Raw genomic sequence first — 23,007 nt, 5'->3', positions numbered from 1 at the left:
ACACGGTGAGTCTGCACTCATGGACTCCCCAGGGCTGCTCTGAGATCTGAGGAACAGAATAGCCCCCAAGGACCAAAAGGTCAGACGCTCACGTGGACAGCAGCCATGGCCAAGCAAGGGAGCCAGGCTGGCCTCGCCTGTCCCATGGAGAGGAGTTGCAGAGACACACACGCAGGCGGGGCCAGGCCACGTACCAGGTGGGGCCAGGACATGTGCCAGGCGGCCTCATCTCCACTCCCCACAGCCCCCCAGCACATCTACAGCCCCTCCCTGGGCAGCCCCCTCATTTCAAAATCAACAGTAAGTGAATAATAACATGGTAAATAATACATTAAACACACTATGGCTAGTATCACGGTAGTTAGAACTGATGATTTATATATATAAAAAAAGAAACCCAAAGTAACCCAGGCTTAGCATCGAGGCTCTGCGAGTGGCCGGGCACAGGGGGTGGGTGCTCAGTGCCCAGCAGTGGAACCCATGGTCACCGGCTGAGGCAGGACAGCAGCCAGCCCGGGACTCCACCAGGCACTGCGAGGCTGGGGGTGAGGGCGCACGTGGTCCTCAGCAGCGATGGCTCCCGACCTTCCCCAGTGGGACCAAGGGCAGCACCTCTGCCCGCACATGGCCCAAGACCCAGTGGCCTAGCGCGAGGCCACAGATCACCCCTTGGGTCCCACAGCCCCATGTCTGGACACCGGCCTCACAGACGCGCAGTTTTCTTTGATGATTTCCCTTTTCTGAAACCCCTCATGGCATTGTTTTCTTGCATCTTTTCTTTGATGATTTTTCTGGAACCCCTTCATAGTGTTTTCTTGCACGTTTGCTTTGATGATTTCTCTTTGCTGCAGCCCCTTCACGGCAGGCGGATGTTGGGTCTCCCACAAAGTCTTGCTTTGTTTTGCAACTTAAAATTTTTTTTTTTTTTTTGGTGACGGGGTCTCGCTCTCTTGTCCAGACTGGATGGAATGGCAGTGAGATCATGGCCCACTGTTGCCTCCAGTTCCTGGGCTCAAGTGACCATGCCACCTCAGCCTCCTGCGTAGCTGCGACTATAGGCACACACTATCACGCCCAGTTAATTTTTTATTTTTATAGAAATGGGGTCTTGCCACATTGCCCAGGCTGGTCTTGAACTCCTGGGCTCAAGTGATCCTCCCACCCTGGTCTCCCAAAGGCCTTGTTTTGTAGTTTTGCTCTAAATTTCAGGAGGTGGCTCCTGGTCTGTCTCCTGCCTCATGTCCCATCCGCACAGCCTCGGGGTCTGAATGCAGCTGGATCTCTCTCACTGAGGGTTTCTCCAATGTCTGGGTCTCTGGTTGTGAGAGTCACAGGAAAGATGTGAGGCCAGCTGGCAGCAGGCTTGTACGTCAACTGAAACTGGAAACCGTCTAAGTGAACCGGTTTTCTGTCTCACACAAAATGCTCATGCTAACTTTTGTTTGTTTTGAAACAGGGTGTCGTCCTGTTGCCCAGGCTGGAGTGCAGTGGTGAGATCTTGGCTCACTGCAGCCTCCACCTCCTGGGCTCAAGTGATCCTCGCACTGCAGCCTCCAGAGTAGCTGGGACCCCAGGTGCCCGCCACCACTCCCAGCTGATTTGAAAAAAATTTTGTAGAGAAGGCTTCTCACTTTGTTGCCCTGGCTGGTCTCAAACTCCTGGGCTCAAGGCAGCCTGGTGCTCTCTTGGGCGGCCTTCCCTGGGCAGCAGCCTTCCTGTCCTGTTCCTGGGTGGCCTTCCCTGGGCGGCAGGCATCCCGTCCTCTTCCTGGGTGGCCTTCCCTGGGCGGCAGGCGTCCCGTCCTGTTCCTGGGCGGCCCTCCCTCGGCGGCAGTTTCCTGTCCTGTCTCATCTGGGACCTTCCTCCAATCCAGAGCATGTGGGTATTTTCCTAAGTTTGTTATGTCTCCAATTTTGGTGCACAGGAATTTTGGTGCACAGGAATTTTGGTGCACAGGTATGAAACCAGAGGTCCCGTGTGGGAATTCCATGGCGCCCCCTACAGGAAGTCCAGGTCTGGCCAGTGCAGCAGGGGTTTACATTTCCACAGCCTGGCAGTTCTCCCTCGGCCACAGCAGCACCTTCCCCAGGGCCTCCTGGTGCTGTGGTCGCCTGTGGTCAAAAGCGATTCCTCAACGCCCTCGGGAGCATCTCAGCAGGAATAACTCCTCCCCCGCAACCCAGTCCTCGTGGGCTCCACACATGCCCGCCTTCTTCCATACAGCAGCTCCAGGCCCTCTTTGGGACAGACACGCTCAGGGCGCCCCAACACCTCGAGTCTAGCCTGTCTCATCCTGCTGAGACCTACTCCAGCCGGCCTTAGAATCATCAGCCCTTCCATATCCACCCTGCTCTACGCACCCCTGTGGAACATGTGGCCCGTGCCCACCACAGGACCCCCTTCTTTCACCTCACGCCTCTCTCCCCCAACACAGCACACGTTCCCTGGGGCCAGGGGCACCCACAGCTTATGCTTCAGCAGGCACCGCCAGATGTGCTTGGCCACACCCCCGCAGGTTCCAAGGACAGTGTGCTGGACGTTTAGTAGAGGAGAGCCAGGTTATCTGTGAACACGCCAAGGGGCTGCCCCAGGCAGCCAGGACATGTGGGCAGCACAGAGAGAGGGCCTGTGCACTGGGGGAAGCCGGGCACACAGGGCCAGGGAGGCAGGTGGGTGGGACAGGCATGACGGACAGGGGCACAGGAGTGACATGTGCTGGCCCCACTGTCAGTCACGTGAGCCTTGGCAGGTGCAGGTGAGAATGCCCTTCCCTGACACCCAGGTGGAGGAAACACAGCACCAGATGGGGGCCACAGGAGCCTAGCAGGCAGCGTGGCAGAGGCAACACAGATGAGCTCGTCCAGCGACAAGAATGCTGGGTGCACACTGGAGCAGCTGCGAGTCATGATCTGGAGACCTCAGACACTTGACAAGACCGCAGGGCCGCCGGGGGCACCAGCCCTGGCCACCGCAGAAGACGAGTGCACTTTGCCATCTGGCAGATCCACTCACGGAACGGCTGTGACACGTCACATTCACATCTGTGAACCGAGACGCCACACCCCAGGGGTGCCAAGAGCAACAGTGTTGCGCGGGTGTGGGCAGGTGAGCACCTCTAGGACACGAGGACTCACTCGCTCACCCTGCCCACTGGGCAGCTGCTCGCCACTCCCCTCCTGAAGAACAGGATGGACACTGCACACACACGAGCAGGGAGGCCGTGCAGCAGCGGGGAGAAGGCACGGGTGGGAGGGTGCCGCTCCACCCAGGGCAGCATCTGAGAGAAGCTGAACCAGGCTCGGGACAAATGCCGAGGACAGGAGCCAGTGGCGGGGGGCCAGGTGGGTCTCTGGGTGAGTCCGGAATGTGGGGCCTGCGGGTGAGTCCAGAGTGTGGGGCTGGGTGGGTCTGCAGGTGAGTCTGGAGTGTGGGGCCGGGGTGGACGTGCAGGTGAGTCTGGAGTGTGGGGCCGGGGTGGACGTGCAGGTGAGTCTGGAGTGTGGGGCCGGGTGGACGTGCAGGTGAGTCTGGAGTGTGGGGCCGGGGTGGACGTGCAGGTGAGTCTGGAGTGTGGGGCCGGGTGGACGTGCAGGTGAGTCTGGAGTGTGGGGCCGGGGTGGACGTGCAGGTGAGTCTGGAGTGTGGGGGCCGGGGTGGATGTGCAGGTGAGTCTGGAGTGTGGGGCCGGGGTGGACGTGCAGGTGAGTCTGGAGTGTGGGGCCCGGTGGGTCTGCAGGTGAGTCTGGAGTGTGGGGCCGGGTGGACGTGCAGGTGAGTCTGGAGTGTGGGGCCGGGGTGGACGTGCAGGTGAGTCTGGAGTGTGGGGCCGGGGTGGACGTGCAGGTGAGTCTGGAGTGTGGGGCCGGGGTGGACGTGCAGGTGAGTCTGGAGTGTGGGGCCGGGGTGGACGTGCAGGTGAGTCTGGAGTGTGGGGCCGGGGTGGACGTGCAGGTGAGTCTGGAGTGTGGGGCCGGGGTGGACGTGCAGGTGAGTCTGGAGTGTGGGGCCGGGTGGGTCTGCAGGTGAGTCTGGAGTGTGGGGCCGGGTGGACGTGCAGGTGAGTCTGGAGTGTGAGGCCAGGGTGGACGTGCAGGTGAGTCTGGAGTGTGGGGCCGGGGTGGGTCTGCAGGTGAGTCTGGAGTGTGGGGGCCGGGTCGGTCTGCAGGTGAGTCTGGAGTGTGGGGCCGGGTGGATGTGCAGGTGATTCTGGAGTGTGAGGCCGGGGTGGGTCTGCAGGTGAGTCTGGAGTATGGGGCCGGGTGGACGTGCAGGTGAGTCTGGAGTGTGGGGCCGGGGTGGACGTGCAGGTGAGTCTGGAGTGTGGGGCCGGGTGGACGTGCAGGTGAGTCTGGAGTGTGGGGCCGGGTGGATGTGCAGGTGATTCTGGAGTGTGAGGCCGGGGTGGGTCTGCAGGTGAGTCTGGAGTGTGGGGCCGGGTGGACGTGCAGGTGAGTCTGGAGTGTGGGGCCGGGTGGGTCTGCAGGTGAGTCTGGAGTGTGGGGCCGGGTGGACGTGCAGGTGAGTCTGGAGTGTGGGGGCCGGGGTGGGTCTGCAGGTGAGTCTGGAGTGTGGGGTCGGGTGGGTCTGCAGGTGAGTCTGGAGTGTGGGGGCCGGGGTGGACGTGCAGGTGAGTCTGGAGTGTGGGGCCGGGTGGGTCTGCAGGTGAGTCTGGAGTGTGGGGCCGGGTGGACGTGCAGGTGATTCTGGAGTGTGAGGCCGGGGTGGGTCTGCAGGTGAGTCTGGAGTGTGGGGGCCGGGGTGGGTCTGTAGGTGAGTCTGGAGTGTGGGGCCGGGTGGACGTGCAGGTGAGTCTGGAGTGTGGGGCCGGGTGGACGTGCAGGTGAGTCTGGAGTGCCACAGGGCAGGGGAGCTGGGCAGGAGTGGGATGGGAGTGTGGGGGAGGCTGTGAGCCAGCAGGGTCTGCAGATGGCTGCATGGGGGCGTGAGTGTGGCCCCACGGGCACCTGAGGCCTTGGACTGCAAAATGTGAGGCCGCCTCCAAGTTCGGGAAGGGAGCCTTGTGCTGGGGTTGAATGTGGCCAGGGCTGATGTCCATCACGCCCCAGGTGGGAGCCACACACATGTGGGTGGGATTTAAGCCATGGAAAGAGAAGACCCCTGGTTAGGCGGAAGCAGGGAGGATGTGGGCTAAGGAGCCATGGCAGGGAGTGGCATGGGAGGGAGGCCTGTGGGGCCAGGTGCATGGCCGGGCATGGGCTCGGGGCAAGCCATGGGGCACGCTCCTCTTGCACAAATGCTGCCTGAGAGGTTCTCAAGCGTTGTCATCTTAGTCAAATGGAACACGGATGCCACCTTAACCTGAGTCAGGTGAGGCCGTGCACCCACAGCGGGATCTGGACAGGGGCAAGTGCAATGGGCCCAAGTGCTGGTCTAGGAGGTTCCAACTGCCATGGGCCCCCACGGCGGTGGACAAAGCCCGATGGCGGAGGGGCTGCCCCAGTTAACCTGGCCCAAAGGTGCAGAAGAGTCTATCAAGGCAGCCGAGGGCAGAGGGCAGCACCGCCCGGTATCTGCTCAGCTGTACCCGTGGAGGGCAAGGGTCCCACATGTTTCTACAGCCAAACAGGGTGCCGCAGAAAATACAGAAAACGTACTCCGCCTGAGATAAAGGCAAAGCTCTCACGAGGCAGCAAGGGAGCACGTGCCAGCGTGAAACCCAGGGTGCAGGTATCCGGCGGGAAAATCCTAAGCAGGATGTGTGGAGACGCCACAGGGAAATGAGAAGAACCCGGAGAGCCGCTTAGACACTGACTTTCTGCCCCCAGAAGGCGAAGCCCCAGCTGCGTTTCCACAAAGGGTCAGGGCCTCTCAGCTAGGGAGGAGGCCCTCACCACAGCGCAGACACACACAGGGCTGGGGAGACACATGCACATGGAGGGGGGACACGCACATGGGGGGAGGGGGGAAGGGGACACGCACACGGGGGTTGGGACACGCACACGGCGGGAGGGGAACACATGCACATGGGGGAGGGGGACACGCACACTGGAGGGGGGGACATGCACACGGGGGGAGGGGGACACACACACGAGGGGAGGAGAACACACGTACACGGGAGAAGGGGGACACACACACTGGAGGGAGGGGGGACATACGCCCACGGGGGTGGGTGGAGGGGGACGCACACACTGGAGGGAGGGGAATACACACACACGGGGGTTGGGACACGCACACGGCGGGAGGGGAACACATGCACATGGGGGAGGGGGACACGCACACTGGAGGGGGGGGACATGCACACGGGGGGAGGGGGACACACACACGAGGGGAGGAGAACACACGTACACGGGAGAAGGGGGACACACACACTGGAGGGAGGGGGGACATACGCCCACAGGGGTGGGTGGAGGGGGACGCACACACTGGAGGGAGGGGAATACACACACACGGGGGTGGGGACATGCACATGGGGGGAAGGGGGACACACACGGGGAGGGGAACACACGCACATGGGCACCCACCTCGATGCCGCTCTGGCGTGCCAGCTTGACGGCCGTGTTGTAGTAGCCGCAGCGCAGCAGGTGCTCCACCATCATGCGGTCCATGCGCTTCCTCTTCCACACGCTGGCTGCCGCGGGCTGGTCGCTGCTGTGCTCTTTGAGGTGCTCGATCCGGCGCTTGCACAGCTTGGCGCTCTCGTCCTCGGCCTGGATGGACTCCACCGCCTGAGCCACATACAACAGAGACCGGGTCAGGACAGGGACGCCCTGCAGCCCTGCGCCAAGGGAGGCCAGGCTGCCCCAACCCACAACACTCACACGGAGAAAAGCGGGGATCGCAGGACAGGGAAAACCATGCTCTACCGAGTCCGCCAGGCAGCTGTGCCTGGCCCAAGAGCTGCAGACGGAGGCAGTGAAAAACCCACCATCTGGATCTGCAGCTTCTCTGTTAAGTTCCGCCTTTATATTGATGTATCCTGAAGCCATGTCGCCAGATGCATGCACCTTTAAATTTGCTGTGCCTTTCTGGTTAAACTGTTTATGGTTATAAGGTAACTTTAACAAATCTTTCGCAATACTTTTTTCTTAAAGTCAATTTTGTTAAAAATGAATCGAGCCAGACAGAAACGTTCCAGGCCTGCGCTGCCCAACACAGTTGCCACTGGCCCACGTGGCTGCCACACACTGAAGGGCAGTGGTGCAACTGAGGAACTGAACTCTTCATTACAATTTAACAGCACGCACGGCGACTGACTACTGGACAGATCCAGGACTCAGGCTGGCTTCCTTCAGCACATTCTACGAATCTTGGCTTCCAACTGCTGTGCAGAAATCAGCTGTCCTGCTGTCTGTTGCCCCTTTGGAAGTGATCTTTTGCCCTTAGTTGATTTTCAAATATTTCTTTGTCTGTTTTCTTCGATTCCACCATGTCGGTTTATTTTCACTTACCCTGTGTAGGATTCTGACCTGGTGGTACTCATCAGTTCTGAAACCTTGGTCACTCTCCCGGCACCATCTCTGTCCCCACCCACTCGTGGGCTCTGGTGAAACACACCACAGGTTTCTGTTCTATTCTGTGCTTTACTCTCGCAGCCACTTTGATTTTTCGATCTCTGTGTTCCATTCTAGATCATTACTTCAGACCCACCCTCCAGTTCACTAATTCCGTCTTTAGCTTTGTCTAACTGTTAACTGTTCAACTGTTATAGGCAAACGTTGAGTTTTTCACTTTTGTTATTATATTTCCCATTTATTGAAGTTTTAATTCATTTTAAACTCTAAATCTCTGTCTTTTTTTTTTTAGAGACAGAGTCTCTGTGCAGGCTGAAGTGTAGTGGTGCGATCTCAGCTCACTGCAACCTCCAGCTCCTGGGTTCAAGCGATTCTCCTGCCTCAGCCTCCCGAGTAGCTGGGACCACAGACGCACACCATGCCTAGCTAATTTTTCTGTATTTTAATAGAGACGGGGTTTCGCCATGCTGGCCAGGCTGGTCTTGAACTCCTGACCTCAGGAGATCCACCTGCCTCGGCCTCCCAAAGTGCTGGGATTACAGGTACCAGCCACTGTACCTGACCAATCACTTTTTTTTTTTTTTTTAAGACAGTGTCTCGCTCTGCTGCCCAGGCTGGAGTACAGTGACACAATCTCTGCTCGCTGCAGCCTCAACCTCCTGGGCTCAAGTGATTCTCCTGCCTCAGCCTCCCAAGTAGCTGAGACTACAGGTGTGTGCCACCACGCCTGGCTAATATTTTTTGTACAGATGGGGTTTCGCCATGTTGCCCGGGCTGGTGTCAAACTCCTGGGCTCAAGCAATCTACCTGCCTCGCCCTTCCAAAGTGAGCCACGGTGTCCAGCCTTAAATCACTTTTTATACTTTCTGTTCCCTGCAGAGATTTTCGAACTCTTTTGAGATAGGGTCTCACTGTCGCCCAGCTAGAGAGTGCAGTGGCACAATCATGGCTCACTGCAGCCTTGACCTCCTGGGCTCAAGCAATCCTTCAGCCTCAGCCTCCTGAGTAACTGCTGGGGCTACAGGAGGACACCAGTACCCTTGGCCGTTTTCTCATGTTTTGTGGAGACGGGGTCTTCCTATGTTGCCCAGGCTGGTCTCAAACTCCTGGGCTCAAGTGATTCTGCTGCCTCAGCTTTCCAGTGCTTTCCAGGTGTGAGCTACCACGCCCAGCCTATTTCTGTTCTTTAAGCACAGTGAGGTGTGGCACCTGGCAGCCCCCACTCCTGCAGTCCGTACAGCCCTCTGTCTACTGTCTGCTGGGTCTCCAACCCACCGTGGTGTCGAGACAGGGTCTCACTGCCGCCCAGGCTGTCTCTGTGCTGCACGTTGGACTTGAAAACTAAGAACCTAAGAATCATCTTATGCCCATATTGAAGGTATTCTCCCCATGAAAGACTCTGAATTGACTCTACCCAGAGCTGGAAGGCACCACCAGACTCCAGCCGGGACCACCTCACTGGAGTAAAGGCTAAGGGTCTCCGATCACCCCAGTCCTCTGAACCTAGGCTGCAACACTGTGTCAATGCCAGTCCACTTCCGGTACACCCCACCCTGAGTGTAATACTGTGGGGTCCCAGCTTCTCTCCACTGGGCCCCACTTTCCTTGGCCTGAGTCATCGGTCCTTACCTCCATCTGGCCTGGCCAACACTATGGGGGCAACAGCAGTCTCTTGCCGCTCACCTCTGACTCCCTGCCCTCCGGTTCTGGCCTTTCTATTTCATATTCTATTGGGTATTTTTAGTGCGATGTTTCAAGATATCTTATCCCACTTTCTGGGTGTCTTCAATGGGCCAGATTAGTCCCAATGCCCCTGTCCACCAATCCCAGTGACACGGAACTCCACACTCTCCTTGGAGGTGAAATTCCATCTAAAAATAATCAATCAGGTTGGGTGCAGTGGCTCATGACTGTAATCCCAGCTTTGGGAGGCCAAGGCAGGTGAATCACCTGAGACCAGGAGTTCAAGACCAGCCTGGCTAACATGGTGAAACCCCATGTCTACTAAAAATACAAAAATTAGCCAGGCATGGTGGCACGCACCTGTAATCCCAGCTACCCGTGAGGCTGAGGCAGGAGAATCGCATGAACCCACGACGTGGAGGCTGTAGTGAGCTGAGATCATACCACTGAACTCCAGCCTGAGTGACACAGTGAGACTCTATCTCAAAAAAAAAAAAAAAAAATCAATCAACCTGCTGTACATCCTGGCCTCCCTGTGGCCTGGGCTCTGGACACTCCTAGAACGAGACAACACGGTCCCTACAGGAACAGGAAGCTGGCCTGCTCAGCCGACAGTGGCCCCAGAAGGCAAGCAGCAGGGAAGAGGGCCCCCAACCACACCTCCCGCGTTCCCACCACAGCAGCTTGCCTGTCTTAGGCCTCAGTTTCAAGACAAAATGGGTGTCCGTGCCCCCGGCCAAAGAGGGACTGCCGGGCGGGACCAACCTTCCTCTTGAGGACGCTGAGCTTCTCCACCACGCCGTCCAGCAGGCTGACCACGGAGTCCACGGCGGGGCAGCCGCTTAGTGTCTTCTCCAGCTCGGCCACCACCATGGTGACGTGGCTCGTCTCCCGGTCAATGTTTTTCTGAGCGGCGCGAAAGCGTTTGTTCAGTGTCTCGTAGGGCACCTAGAGAGGAAGGAGGATGGTGAGGAACCGCTCCCCTGGTGTGAGCCCCACCAGCCCCACACCCAGGACACACCACGTCTCCTCATGGCACTTATAGAGGCAGAAGTCTCAGGAGGTTCTTGGTCTCAAAGGATCTACTCTAAACCTCAACCAAGACCCACAAAAGCCCTGGTGAGCAGAGAGCCACTCCACATCCCTGGATGAGAAGCAACCCCAATTTTTGCCAAAAACATTGTAAGTGTATGTAGACAAATCAATCCCAAAGTTCATCTAGAATAATGAACACTCAAAGAAATTTCCAAACAGGAAAGCAGTGACCGGGGCGTGAGGCCATCAGACGGTAAAACACAGGATTGGCCGGTGATCAGCCAGGCTGGTGCAGCTGCAGGCGCCACCACACGAGGCCGGGCCGGGCAAGGACAAGGGTGCATGGGGCGTGAGCTCTACACGGGTTAGGGTTGGGCACAGCAAGCCTCAAACACGCAGGTGAAGCCACAGCGCACAACTCACACCCTCCTGCACGAGAGCATTTGCCTTCCCCACTCATAAAAATCATCCATTCCCTATGGAAAATAATCTTAACGTCACCATTAGTCTTCTGTCCCTCTGGAGAGAAGCGCTGCCGAGTTCTTCTCTGCCCGTTCCCTGTGCTTTATGGTTTGAAAGCAGCATGAATGACAGAATCACGCCCCAGCGCTCCCCAGCCGCCGTGGCCGGGCTCTGGCAGGAAACACTGCCCGTGGTCGTGGTCCTAGCTGTGCTAGCAGCCAGCAGCTCACCGCACAGCACGTCAGCAACATGGCCATGCTGCTGCCTGGGAGCAGTGGGCCCAACTCTGCCATCGCAGCTGTGCTGGAACAAGCGCTCCACCTCTGCCTCATCTCCAGCCGTGCCCAACCATGGGGGACAGACTCTCAGGCACTGCCTGCTCCCCCGGCCCTGGGCGGGCCTTGACCTCGTGTCAGCCACTGTGCTTAGCCGTGAGGTCACGTGAGGAAGGCAGGGCTGCAGTGAGGGAGACCTGGACGCAGCTCAGCACGTGGGCTTCCCAGGACTGGGACAGTCAGGGCAACAGAGACTGGACTGGCCTCAGCCAAGGAAGGAGTCACACAGCAAGGCTCTTCCCCAGACTTTCCCCCTGAAAGCAGGGGCAGGAGGTGGGTGGCAAGGCCAGCTCTGAGCCATTTCCCCCGGCTGCCACTCCCCACTCAGCCTGGCCCCCGCTGCCCTCCACTCAGACATCCCCCAGGGCCGACGTGGATCCACCACAGGTGACAGTGTGCACACACTCTCATTCACACCAGACAGCCACACAGGAGGGCATGTAAATGGCAGCCAGCATCACCGTCTGCTACCAAGCAGGACTCACACTTACTGGTGAGCAAATGAGTCTTAGGATGTTGAGAAGGAAGGCAGGGAAGCTGTCAAGCTACCACACGTTTAACCAACTCACAAAGCAGTGACAACACGAGATGGACTCGAAGCCAGGCACCATGTGTGGCATTCGGAACCAAGCTTGCTGGTGCCACGCGGCCTGGGGGTCCCATCACCCACACTGCCCACCTTCAAGATTTCTCCCAAGGATTTAGCACCGCTTAGGAAAGATGGGAGAAATTTTTCTCTGCTCCACATCCAGGGATGGGAAGTCACAGCAGACAGCACTTCAGCTCTCCATAAATACCTGACCAGTGCAAGCAAGCTCAACGAGACCCACTGGGGAAGGCCCCAAAGGCCCCCGAGGCCCTGACACCACAGCCGGACAGCGGCCCGCGCTGCGCGACTCTCCCACTGGAAACCCCATCTGAGCGCGTCCTGCCACGAGGTGGAATTTCTAAAGGACGCAAAGCACACTCAGTCTTTGCTCTGCTATGCGGGGTCTCACACGAGCAGGACAGAAAGTCTTAGCCATTAGACGGACAGACAAAGAGGCACAACCACCCTCGCTCACACGGAGGAACCCACACAGCATCCACACACCAGCACATTCCAGACCGCCACCAGGAAAGCAAGGCCTCTCTGGACGTTCCTCAGCTGCATTCAAGTTCTACGCGGGAACGGGGCCTTTCCAGACAGTCCAATTCCTGGAGGGCCATCCGCCTCACCGCGGTGCTTACGCTGCTCAGGCACAGGGCAGAGCTCCGGGCAGCTGATGTGCTGCAGACAGGAACTCCCAGCGCAAGGCAAAGAGACCCTGCCCAAAACTCGCCACGGTTACGCAGGACGCGAGCATGAAGGAGGCGCAGGAGGGGCTCACCGGGGCCACGGTGTCTTCCCAAGTGGGAAGACCCCCACCTCCCTGCCAGTGGCTCTCAGGGTCCACGTCCGGCCGCTTACTGCTCAGGCCTCCCACGCCTCTGCGCACGCTCCTCCCACCTCCCTGCCTCCGCTCCTCCTCCTGCTCCTCCTCCAGCGCTGGCCTGGGGCTGCCCAATCTGCGTTCAGGGGATGAGCGCCGCAGACCCTCTCCCTCCTGCGGGGCAGCTGCTGACCACGCCCCCCAGAGACGCCAAGCCAGCCCCGGAAAGCAGCGCCTCCTTTTCCGGGGGACCCAGCACGTGACTCCCGGCCCTAAAAGCTCCCCTACACTGGCCTGAGCCGGCTGGTTAGCAACACCCCCTTCACAGGCTCCTTAAAGGGCATTTGGTGACCGAGTGAGTGGAATTTCAGAAATGCTGAAGACTCGAACTCGAGCCAAATTATCACTCAAGAATGAGGACAAACTGAAGTTACTTTCAGATATGCAAGGGCTGAAAGCTGAACACACACAAACCTTTCTGGGAGAAAAACTTCTCAGAAATATTGCTTAGTGACCAAACACAACAAATCCATGGAGAAAGACACAAGAAACAGCACTGCGGAGAGGGGCCAGCAGATTGTAAGACACAAGAAACAGCACTGCGGAGAGGAGCCAGCAGAAAATACAGCTCGCCCAAATGAGGACAGGCAACCTAACAGACTGTATCACAAGAAGAACTGTGAAAAGGGGCAAAGCACTAAAAATAGATTCCTAATAGCACAGGCAACAGAGACAAATGGGACTACATCAAACTTAAAAATTTCAGAGCAGGAAAAACCAATAGAGTAAAAAATGGGAAAAAATAGCTGCAATCCAGGATCTGCATATGAAGCTACTATCCCGAATGCACTTTTAAAAACTCCTACAACTCCACAACCAAAGGAAATCTTCAATTTTAAAACGGGTGAAGGACTTAAGACACTTCTACAGAGAAGATAAACCAATGGCCATCTTGCCATACATGACAAGATGCTCCACACGACCAACCACCCAGCAGACCCAAGTGCAAACGTGAGACATCCCCTCGTGCCTGCTAGGACGGTGATCGCTAAACACCAAAAGCTACGCCATGGCAGGAAGCGGAGCAGCGGGACCCGCATGCAGGGCCAGGGAATGTGCCCGGCGCAGTGTGGAGAGCAGCGAGGCAATTCCTCAGAACGTTAGGCACTAGGCTCCTGAGTCCCCAGCAGGCCACGAGAACTGAAGGCAGGGTCCCAGGAGGTATCTGCACAGCTGTGTTCATGGCAGCCACGAGGCAGAAGCAACCCAAATGTCCATCACCAGGGGAATGAAAGAAGAAAACGTGGCAGTCACACGCCACATAATGACATTTTGGTCAACAACAGACCGTACAGGTGATGGTGGTCGCATTAAGATTAGGACACTGCATTCTCACTGCATCTTTTCTATGTTTCAACATGTACGATGCAAACCACCACCATGGAACAGCCGCCTGTGGTATTCAGCAGTGACAGGCTGTACAGGTTTGCAGCCCAGGAGGGTTGTACCACGTGTACACACAGGCTGTACCACGGTGCGAGCATGCAGCAGCCACACCGTCTGGGCTCCTGTGAGTTAGTTCGTTCTACGATGTTCGCACGGTGAAGTCGCCTAACGATGCATTTCTCAGAGCTTTTCCATGTAAGTGACACATGACTGTATCTGCACATGTAACGGTTCATTTCAGGCATCAACTTGATTGGATTAGGGATACCTAGAGAACCCGTGAAGCATTACTTCTGGGTGTGCCGGTGCGGGTTTTCCAGAGGAGAGTGGTGGATGAGTGGGAAGATGCCCTCCAGGTGAGTGGCACCATCCAGCCCGCTGGGGCCCAGATAGAACAAGAAAGGTGGATAAGCAATTTCCTCTCCCTCCTGGGGCTGGGACCCTGCCCTTTGGCATCGGAACTCCAGGGTCTCTGGCCTTCGGACATTGGGACTTGCACCAGCATCCCCCGGGGTTCTCAGGCCTTTGGCTCTGGACTGAGCCATGCACCAGCTTCCCAGGGTCTCCGGGGTGCAAGTCTGCTGGGGGACTCAGCCTCTGTAATCACATGAGCCGATTCCCCAACAAATCCCCTCAACTACCGATATCCAGTATGAGTTCTGTCTCCCTGGGGAAAACTAACACAACACACAGTGGAATAGTATTCAGCCTTTTAAAAGAAGGCAGTCCTCTCACACGCTGTAACATGGATGAATCTTGAGGACCTTCTGCTAAGTGAAAAAAGTCAATCATGAAAAGACAAATCTGCATGACTCTGCTTCTGTGAGGTATCTCACACAGTCCGACTCTTAGACACAGAAAGCAGAATGGTGGATGCCAGGGGCTGGGGTGGGGAGGAGGCAGTTTTGTTCAATGGCTATGGAGTTTCCAGTTTGCAAGATGAGAGGGTCCTAGTGATACAGATGGTATGACGGTACTGTGTGCTTATGGTACAGTGTCTATGCTATAAATGGATAAAGTGGTTGCTGTATAAAATGGTTGATGGTAAATTTTATATATATGTAACATTAATAATGTCTTAAATTTAAAAATGTTAAAAATATTCTAATGAATTTTGATAAATGGCACCTGATTGCAAGACTTCTTATAAAGCTAGAGTGATCAAGCCAGTACAGCACGGGTCTGGGAATGGATACAGGGGTCAGTGAAGGTGGGGAACCCAGAAAAGGGCCCACAGGCAGGGCCCATTTACATCCAGCCAAGGGGCCAAGGCTGCTGAGGGGAAGGACAGTCTCTGCAACAGCCAGGACATGGCCCTCAACCCAAACCTCACATCCCCATGACAAGTGCGTCCGTGTAGATCACAGCCCTAAACATAAAAGCTCAAACTGTGAAACTCCTTAGAAGGAAACATGGGAGAAAATCTTCGCATCCTTGAGACAAGCAACGGTTTCTTAGGAGGATATAAAATGCACCAACTGTAAAAGAAAAATCCATCCTCTGAACCTTATCAAAACTAAAACTTCTCCTCTTCAGAAAACAATGTAGAAAATAAGCACATGAGCCACAGACTGGGAGAAGGCCTTCATAGCACACCTGACAAAGGGCTTCCATCTGGAATACAGCCAACTCCTGCAGCCTCAGTATTAGGACAAGCAAACCCCCCCGACCCGTTTGTTTTTTTTTTTTTGAGACAGAGTCTCACTCCATCACCCAGGCTGGGGTGCAATGACGCAATCTCGGCTCACTGCAACCTCCACCTCCCGGGTTCAAGCGATTGTCCTGCCTCAGCCTCCCGAGTAGCTAGGACTACAGGCACCCGCCACCTCACCCAGTTAGCAATCCCATTTTTTTAATGGGGAAAAGGTTTGAACAGGAACATCACAAAAAAGTTCTATGAAGGGCAGGTAATCTCTAGAAGGACATGCAACATCATGAGTCGTCCGGGAAATGCAAATTAGACCACGGCGGAAGGCATGATGATGAATTTTACGGGTCCATTTGACACTGCCAGGTTCCCCAACAAACATTTGGCCAAGTATTATTCTGGGTGTGTCTGTGAGAGCATTCTGGGATGGGATTAATATGTGAATGGGTAGACTGAGGAAAGCCCACAGCCTTCCCATTGGGGAGGGGCCTGCCCAATCTGCTGAGGACCTGAAGGGAAGGGCAAGGCTGGGTAAGAAGGAACTCCTCCTGTGGGCGGGGCATGGTCTTTTCTGGCCTTTGCACTTGGACTAAAACCCTGGCTCTTCCTGAATCTTCCGCCCGCCTGACAGCTTCCGGGTTAAAACTGTTACTGTCGGCCTTCTTGGTCCTCAGGCCTTGAGACTCAGACTGGAACTACATTTCAGCTCTCCGGGGTCTCCAGCTTGGGACTTAGCCTCGATAACTGCACCAGCCAATTCTTTGTGATACATCTCCTTACGTGCACGCATGTGCACACACACGCACCCACCCACACATGTGCGCACACAACCACATGCACCCATGCACGCGCACACACCACACAACGCACGCACCCACACGTGCGCACGCACCCACACGCACACGCACGCACCACACGCACACGCACGCACCACACGCGCGCGCACACACCCATGCACGCATGCGCACACACCCATGCACACGGGCGCCACTGGCTCTGTTTCTCTGGAGAACTCTGGCACCCAGAAGAACAGTTCCAAGTCAAGAGAGCGCCACCACATGCTGTGGAGCCGGGATACCTGGACTCTTGCTGGCCGCCGTTCTAATGATCCTTCTGGAAAAAGCGCTTAGTTCTTTAAAAGGTAAAGACATCTACCAGATGACTCAGCCATTCCACTCCCAAAAAAAAATGGACATAGAATATCCACATACAGATGCAGGAATGCTTGTTCACCACAGTTCCAAATGTCCATTGACCAGGATGGGTAAACAAACCATGGTGTGCCCACACAGAAGAGTCCTCCAGCAATCAGAGGGAGGGCCGTGCTGCCTGGAAGCAGCTGGGCACAGCAGCACACGTGAGCTCACTCACAAGGCACCCTAACCAGGGCCGGGCTCACCTAGTGCAGCGGCTCTCCACAGGGACAACGTGCTCCCCAGAGGACATCTGGCAATGTGTGGAGACCTTTTTGATTTGCCACAATTGGAGTATGGCTGTGAACTGGACAAACTACAAGAGGAAATTAACTGGAACAAAGAAAACCTTATCGATCCACCAAAAGAAATAAAAAACCAAAGACAAAAGTATAGGAAACAGAAAGCAAAATCAGACAGTGAAGAGAAGTCCACAGTATTAGTAATCATCATAAATCTGGACGGCTACGGAAAGACAGAAACATCAGTACAAGTTTTTTGTTTTTAAAACATCTCTCAGAAACCGAAGCAGATTAAAAAAAGGATAAAGCCACAAAGCAGTACCATTCAATAGAGTACGTGAGCCACATTTGTATAGTTTCATATTTTCTAGTAGCCATAGTACAAAGAAACACATGAAATGTATTTTAATATATTTTATTTAACCCAATTCATCCCAAATACGTTCATTTAAACAACATAAATAATTATCAGGGGCCAGGAGTGGTGGCTCACACCTGTAATCCCAGCACTTTGGGAGGCCGACGCAGGCGGATCACGAGGTCAGGAGAACGAGACCATCCTGGCCAACATGATGAACCCCCGTCTCTACTAAAAACACACAAAAAATTAGCTGGGCGTGGTGGCGGGCGCCTGTAGTCCCAGCTACTTGGGAGGCTGAGGCAGGAGAATGGCATGAACCCGGGAGGCGGAGCTTGCAGCAAGCGGAGACCACGCCACTGCACTCCAGCCTGGGCCACAGTGCGAGACTCTGTCTCAAATAAGTAAGTAAGTAAACAATTTCAGGGCCAAGCACGGTGACTCGTATCTGGAATCCCTGTGCTTTGGGAGGCCAAGGTGGGAGGACTGCTTGAGGCCAGGAGTTGGAGACCAGCCTGGGAAACATAGACACCCCTGTCTCTACAAAAAATATACAAAATAAAACAATAATAAATAATCATTAGACATTTCACATTTGTTACCCTCTTGGTACTAAATCTTGGAAAGCCAGGGTGTGTTTTACATTGAGAGCACACGACGATTTGGACCAACAACATCTCAAGTACTCGACAGCCACATGGGGCTCCCAGAAGACACGCCAGTGAGGTTAAGGAAACTGGAGCCACACTACCAACAGAGGAGGAGGGTGTGTGAGGTTTGACGGGAGCGACAGAACCTGGGCCTCACCCTTTGACCCAGGTACTCTACTTCTGTGGACCCAGACTAAAAACTCCCCACTCCTGTGTGCAGAGCTACACACCATGGACCCTGCTGCCCTGCCAGAACCCGCCCCGGCCGCCCCGTCGGACCCCCCTGCCCTGCCAGCATGGTGCAAGCATGCTCTTCAGTTGTCTATTAAGCTGAATCATACAAAAAATCCCAATGTCATTTTTAATTTTACCAATTTTTACTGATAGAATTCACAGGCCATATAATTCACCCTTTTAATGTGTACAATTTAGTAGCTTTTAGAATAAGCACAAGGTTGTACAAATCACTCTTTACTTCCAGAAGATTTTCATCACTCCAAAAAGGAACCCACTAAAATCCCCTCAGACCCAGGCAATCAACCACCAACCGATTCCATATAAATGGAATCTCGTGGGATGTGGACTTCCGTATCTGGCTTTTCTCACTTAGCACGTTTACCAAGTTCACCTGTGATGTGGCGTGCAGCGACACCATTCCTCTTCATGGCGGTCTTCCAGGGTATTCATACACCTATTTGTTTAGGAATTCACAAGTGATGGACTTTTGGCTGCTATCGAGAAGGAGATGGTATTCTTTGTTTTTTTGGTTTTTTTTTTGAGACGGAGTCTCACTGTTGCCCAGGCTGGAGTGCAGTAGCGCGATCTCAGCTCACTACAACCTCCGCCTCCCAGGTTTAAGCGATCCTCCTGCCTCAGCCTCCCGAGTAGCTGGGACTACAGGCACACGCCACCAAACCCGGCTAATTTTTTTCTTTTTTTTTTTTTGTATTTTTAGTAGAGATGGTGTTTCACCATGTTGGCCAGGATGGTCTCATCTCCTGACCTCATGATCCACCTGCCCTGGCCTCCCAAAGTGCTGGGATTACAGACATGAGGCACCACACCCGGCCCAAGGATGACATTCTTAAGAGTTTCTACTGCTCTTGGGGATAAGCTGAGGAGAGGAACTGCCAGGTCCTATGGTAACTCCGTGTGTCACCTGAGGAACGGGCAGGTTGTTTTCCGAGGTGGCTACATATGAGGATTTCAATTCCCCACATTCACACCCAACAACTCGCCATTGATTTTCCTACAGCCCTTCTGGTGGGGTATGAAGCAATACCTCACTGTGGTTTTAGTTTGTATTTCCCTAAGGATTAATGATGTGCTTAGTGGCCATTTGTGTATCTTTGCAGAAGTTTGCTAAAATTGTGTGCTCATTTAAAAAATGTTTTCTTGGCCAGGCACAGTGGCTCACGCCTGTGATCCCAGCACTTTGGGAGGCCGGGGCGGGGGGATCACGAGGTCAGGAGATCAAGACCATCCTGGCTAACATCGTGAAACCCCGTCTCTACTAAAAATACAAAAAAAACTAGCCGGGCGCGGTGGCGAGCGCCTGTAGTCCCAGCTACTTGGGAGGCTGAGGCAGGAGAATGGGGTGAACCCGGGAGGCGGAGCTTGCAGTGAGCCGAGATGGCACCACCGCACTCCAGCCTGGGCGACAGAGCGAGACTCTGCCTCAAAAAAAAAAAAAAAAAAAAAGTTTTCTTTTGCCTTTGTATTAATGAACTAGAAGAGTTCCTAACCTATTCTGAATACTAAACCCTTAACAGATACATGACTGGCAAAGATTTTCTCCCCATTCTGAGCAGCTGTCTTAGTCAGCTCGGGCTGCTGTAACAAATATCACAGACTGGGCGACCGAAACAGCAAACACTGATTTCTCACAGTTGTGAGGGCTGCATGTCTGACCTCAAGGTGCCAGCATGGTGGGGTTCCTGGCGAGGACCCTCTTCCTGGTGATGTCCTCACGTGGTCCTTCCCAGGTATGTGCATGCTGAGCGCGCCCTGTTCTCTCTGTCTTCCTATGAGGACACTAATCTCAGCACTGGGTCTCTATCCTCGTGACCACCTTCAAACTCAATTACCTCCCAAAGGCCATACCTCCAAATACCACCCCATGGCAGGTTAGGGTCTAAGCACATGGAGCTGGAGGGACTCAGACACTCAGCACACAGCGGTAGTCTGCAAAACTTCCTCAACGGTGTCCTTTGAAACACAACCTTCCCATTTTAATCGTCCAATTTACCTATTTTATGCATGTGCATGTGTGTGTGTGTTTTAGGCAGTGTAGCTAATAAACCACTGCCTAATTCACATCAGGAAAATTTACATCTTTAAGAGCTTTATAATTTTAGGTCTTACATGTAAGTCTGACCCATTTTAATTTTTTCATACGGTGTGTGAGGTTGAAGTCCAACTTCATTTTTTGCTTGTGGAGATCTAGTTATCTCAGCATCACTTGTTAAAAACACTATTCTTTCCTATCTTGGCAGCCTCGCTAAAAATCAGTTCCCACGAATACACGGGTTCACATGTGGACTGATTCCACCCCGCTGATGTGCATCGACCCCTCTGCCAGCACCGTGCAGTCTTCATCACCACGGCTCCGTGGAAAGCGCTGAGGTCAGGAAGCGCAGGCCTCACAAATGCTTTCTCAAAGATGGCTCCTCGCATTGCCACATGAATTTTCAAAACAGCTGTCAATGTCCACAAAAAGGCCAGCTGAGATTTTGACACAAAAATCTATTGAATCTGTAGGTCAACTAGGGGAGTATTGCTGTCTTAATAACAGTAAGTGCTATTTCTAAGCATCTTATTATTTTGGTACTGTTGTAAATAACATTTTAATTTCCTTTTTGATCATTTCCAAGGTAAAGAAATATAACATATTTTTACTTATCTTGTATTGTGCAATCTTGACGAACTAGTTTATTAATACTACCAGTTCCCAAGCGTATTCCTTAGGAATTCTATATAGAAGATCATGTCATCTGCAACTACAACTTTACATTTTCTTTTCCAGTCTGAATGTCTTTTATTTATTTTCCTTGCCTAACTGTCCTAGAGCCCCCAGGATGATGCCAAATGTAAAGGGAACTGACATCTTTCATCTTGTTGCTGTTCTTAGGAGGAAAGTGTTACTGTTTGGCATGAAGCAAGATGTTAGCTGTGGGTTTTCCACAGATGCCCTTCATCAGATTGAGGAAGTTCCTTTCTATTCCCAGTTTTTTCAGGATAGGAGTGTTTGTATGATGAAAAGGTGTTGGATTTTGTAAAGTGCTTTTGTTGCATCTATTGAGATGATTAGGTGGTGGTTGTCCTTCATTCTATTAATATGAGACATGACATTGATTTTCATGCATTGAACCAACCTTGCATTTCTGGGGGAAATCCTACTTAGTCCTGACACATAATCCTTTCTATATGTTACCAGATTCAGTTTGCTAAGATTTTGTTAAAGATGATGGCATCTATTTCTTTCAACTGGAACGATGGTCTGTGGCTTTGTGATGTATTTGTCTGGTTCAAGATTATATCAAGGTGATACTGGCCTCACAGAAGGAGTTGGGATGTACTCCCTCCTTAACTGCTTTTAGCAAGAGTTAGTGTAAATTCTTCTTTAGTGTTTAACAGAATTCATCAGTGAAACCATCTGGTCCTGGGCTTTTCTTTGTGAGGTTTTTTGTAGTAACCACCTGTTATAGGTCTATTCAGTCATCACTTTTAACTTACAAAAATAACAACTATATATGGTTCAACCTAACATATTTTTCCTTCTACACATTTTGTCTGTGTCCCTTGTCCAATGCTTATTTGTTTTTATTTACTTATTCACTTACTTATTCCTTCATTCACACAGGGTCTCACGCCGCTGTTTGGGCTGGAGCCCAGTGACACAATCATAGCTCACTGCAGCCTTGAGCTCCTAGCTCAAGTGATCCTCCTGCCTCAGCCTCCCAAAGTGCTGGGATTACAGGCATAAGCCACTGTGCCTGGCTTGGTATTTGCTTTTAAATTCTGGTTCTATCTTATCTGGTTATACCAAATAATTAAACTTTTATTTATCACATCTCCCCAATTTTTCCTAAGTAATTTGTTGCATTACAGCTTTTTATAATCACAGGATTTCTCAACTTAGCGAATGTTAAATTACGTTTTCTCCAATACATCTTCCCCTTCGGTGACTCAAAGAAGTAATCCTCCCTGATTTCGTCACTGAAACAGAATGTGGCAAGCAGCGTGAGTGGAGACATGCGTGAAACGTCTGCACCTGCTTGCCCGCTGCCCCCACACTGTGCCATCAGCTTCAGGATGTGCTTCCTCAAACGTTCTCCAGCCTTTGCCGTGCTTCTCTGACATAATTTGCTGACAAAAAGAAACGCATTTTAGTGTGTCATCATCATGTTTTCACCAACACAGGAAGGAAGAATTTCCCCAATGGCATAAGGCTCTTTGTCTTTTGCAATTAACCATAAGAGGTTTCTAAATAGTGATTACGAAGCTCATCACAGGGCCAGAAGTGCTGGATTAAGCCCTGGGTGGCAGTTTGCATCACCCTCCATCCTGGAGGGCACAGTCTCATGTTCTGGTGCAGGGCATGTAATCACGGTGGCTTCCTGCCATCCTGAGCTAATCTCCCCAAGCACAGCACATACCCTGAGGGAGGCTCACAAAGGACAAAAATGCTTCAAATCCCCCAAGAGGCTTCTTGAAAAAAACGACACTTCCAGTCAACTTCTGAGGGGATGTGACCAGATTGACGTTGCGCCCTACAAAGTTCATGGTGGGAAGCCCACTGTTGGCCCTGAGCTCCGCACTCCCAGTTAGGCTCAGCCTTAGCCAGCTGCTTCCTTGCAGGAACCTTTTTAAGCCACTGATCCATTTTGGAAAGGGTATGCGACCTGTGACAGCGGCACACACACACACAACGCAGCACCAGACTTGGAAGCCAGCAGCGTGGAAGAGCCAGGGCCGTGCCCCACGCAGTCCAGTGCCCTCATTCCTGGGTCACTCTCTAACCAAACGACACACAGACCACAAGTGGGTAGGAATGTCAGTTAATATACAC

At 53.5% G+C, this 23,007-nt stretch overlaps 1 protein-coding gene across 20 annotated transcripts in view; it reads right to left on the bottom strand.

The window, feature by feature from the left end:
* MAEA (macrophage erythroblast attacher, E3 ubiquitin ligase) overlaps positions 1-23,007 on the bottom strand; it is a 50,838-nt gene that overhangs the window by 16,547 nt on the left and 11,284 nt on the right. For 7 of the 20 annotated variants that reach the window (XM_074039199.1, XM_074039208.1, XM_005554266.4 and 4 more), the window contains 2 exons: positions 9,921-10,103; positions 6,483-6,686 (listed from right to left, as the gene is read on the bottom strand). In XM_074039199.1, coding sequence (XP_073895300.1) covers positions 6,483-6,686; positions 9,921-10,028 — 312 coding nt within the window. In that variant the 5' untranslated portion in view covers positions 10,029-10,103. Of the gene's footprint in view, positions 1-6,482; positions 6,687-9,843; positions 10,104-12,080; positions 12,460-23,007 lie in introns of those variants that run through there. The other 13 variants (XM_074039206.1, XM_074039212.1, XM_074039205.1 and 10 more) reach the window with 5 other exon arrangements.

Source organism: Macaca fascicularis, chromosome 5 (genome assembly GCF_037993035.2).
Source record: "Macaca fascicularis isolate 582-1 chromosome 5, T2T-MFA8v1.1".
NCBI lineage: Eukaryota > Metazoa > Chordata > Mammalia > Primates > Cercopithecidae > Macaca > Macaca fascicularis.
Note: the sequence above shows the minus strand (reverse complement) of the source record. Positions and strands in the feature narration are given on the sequence as shown.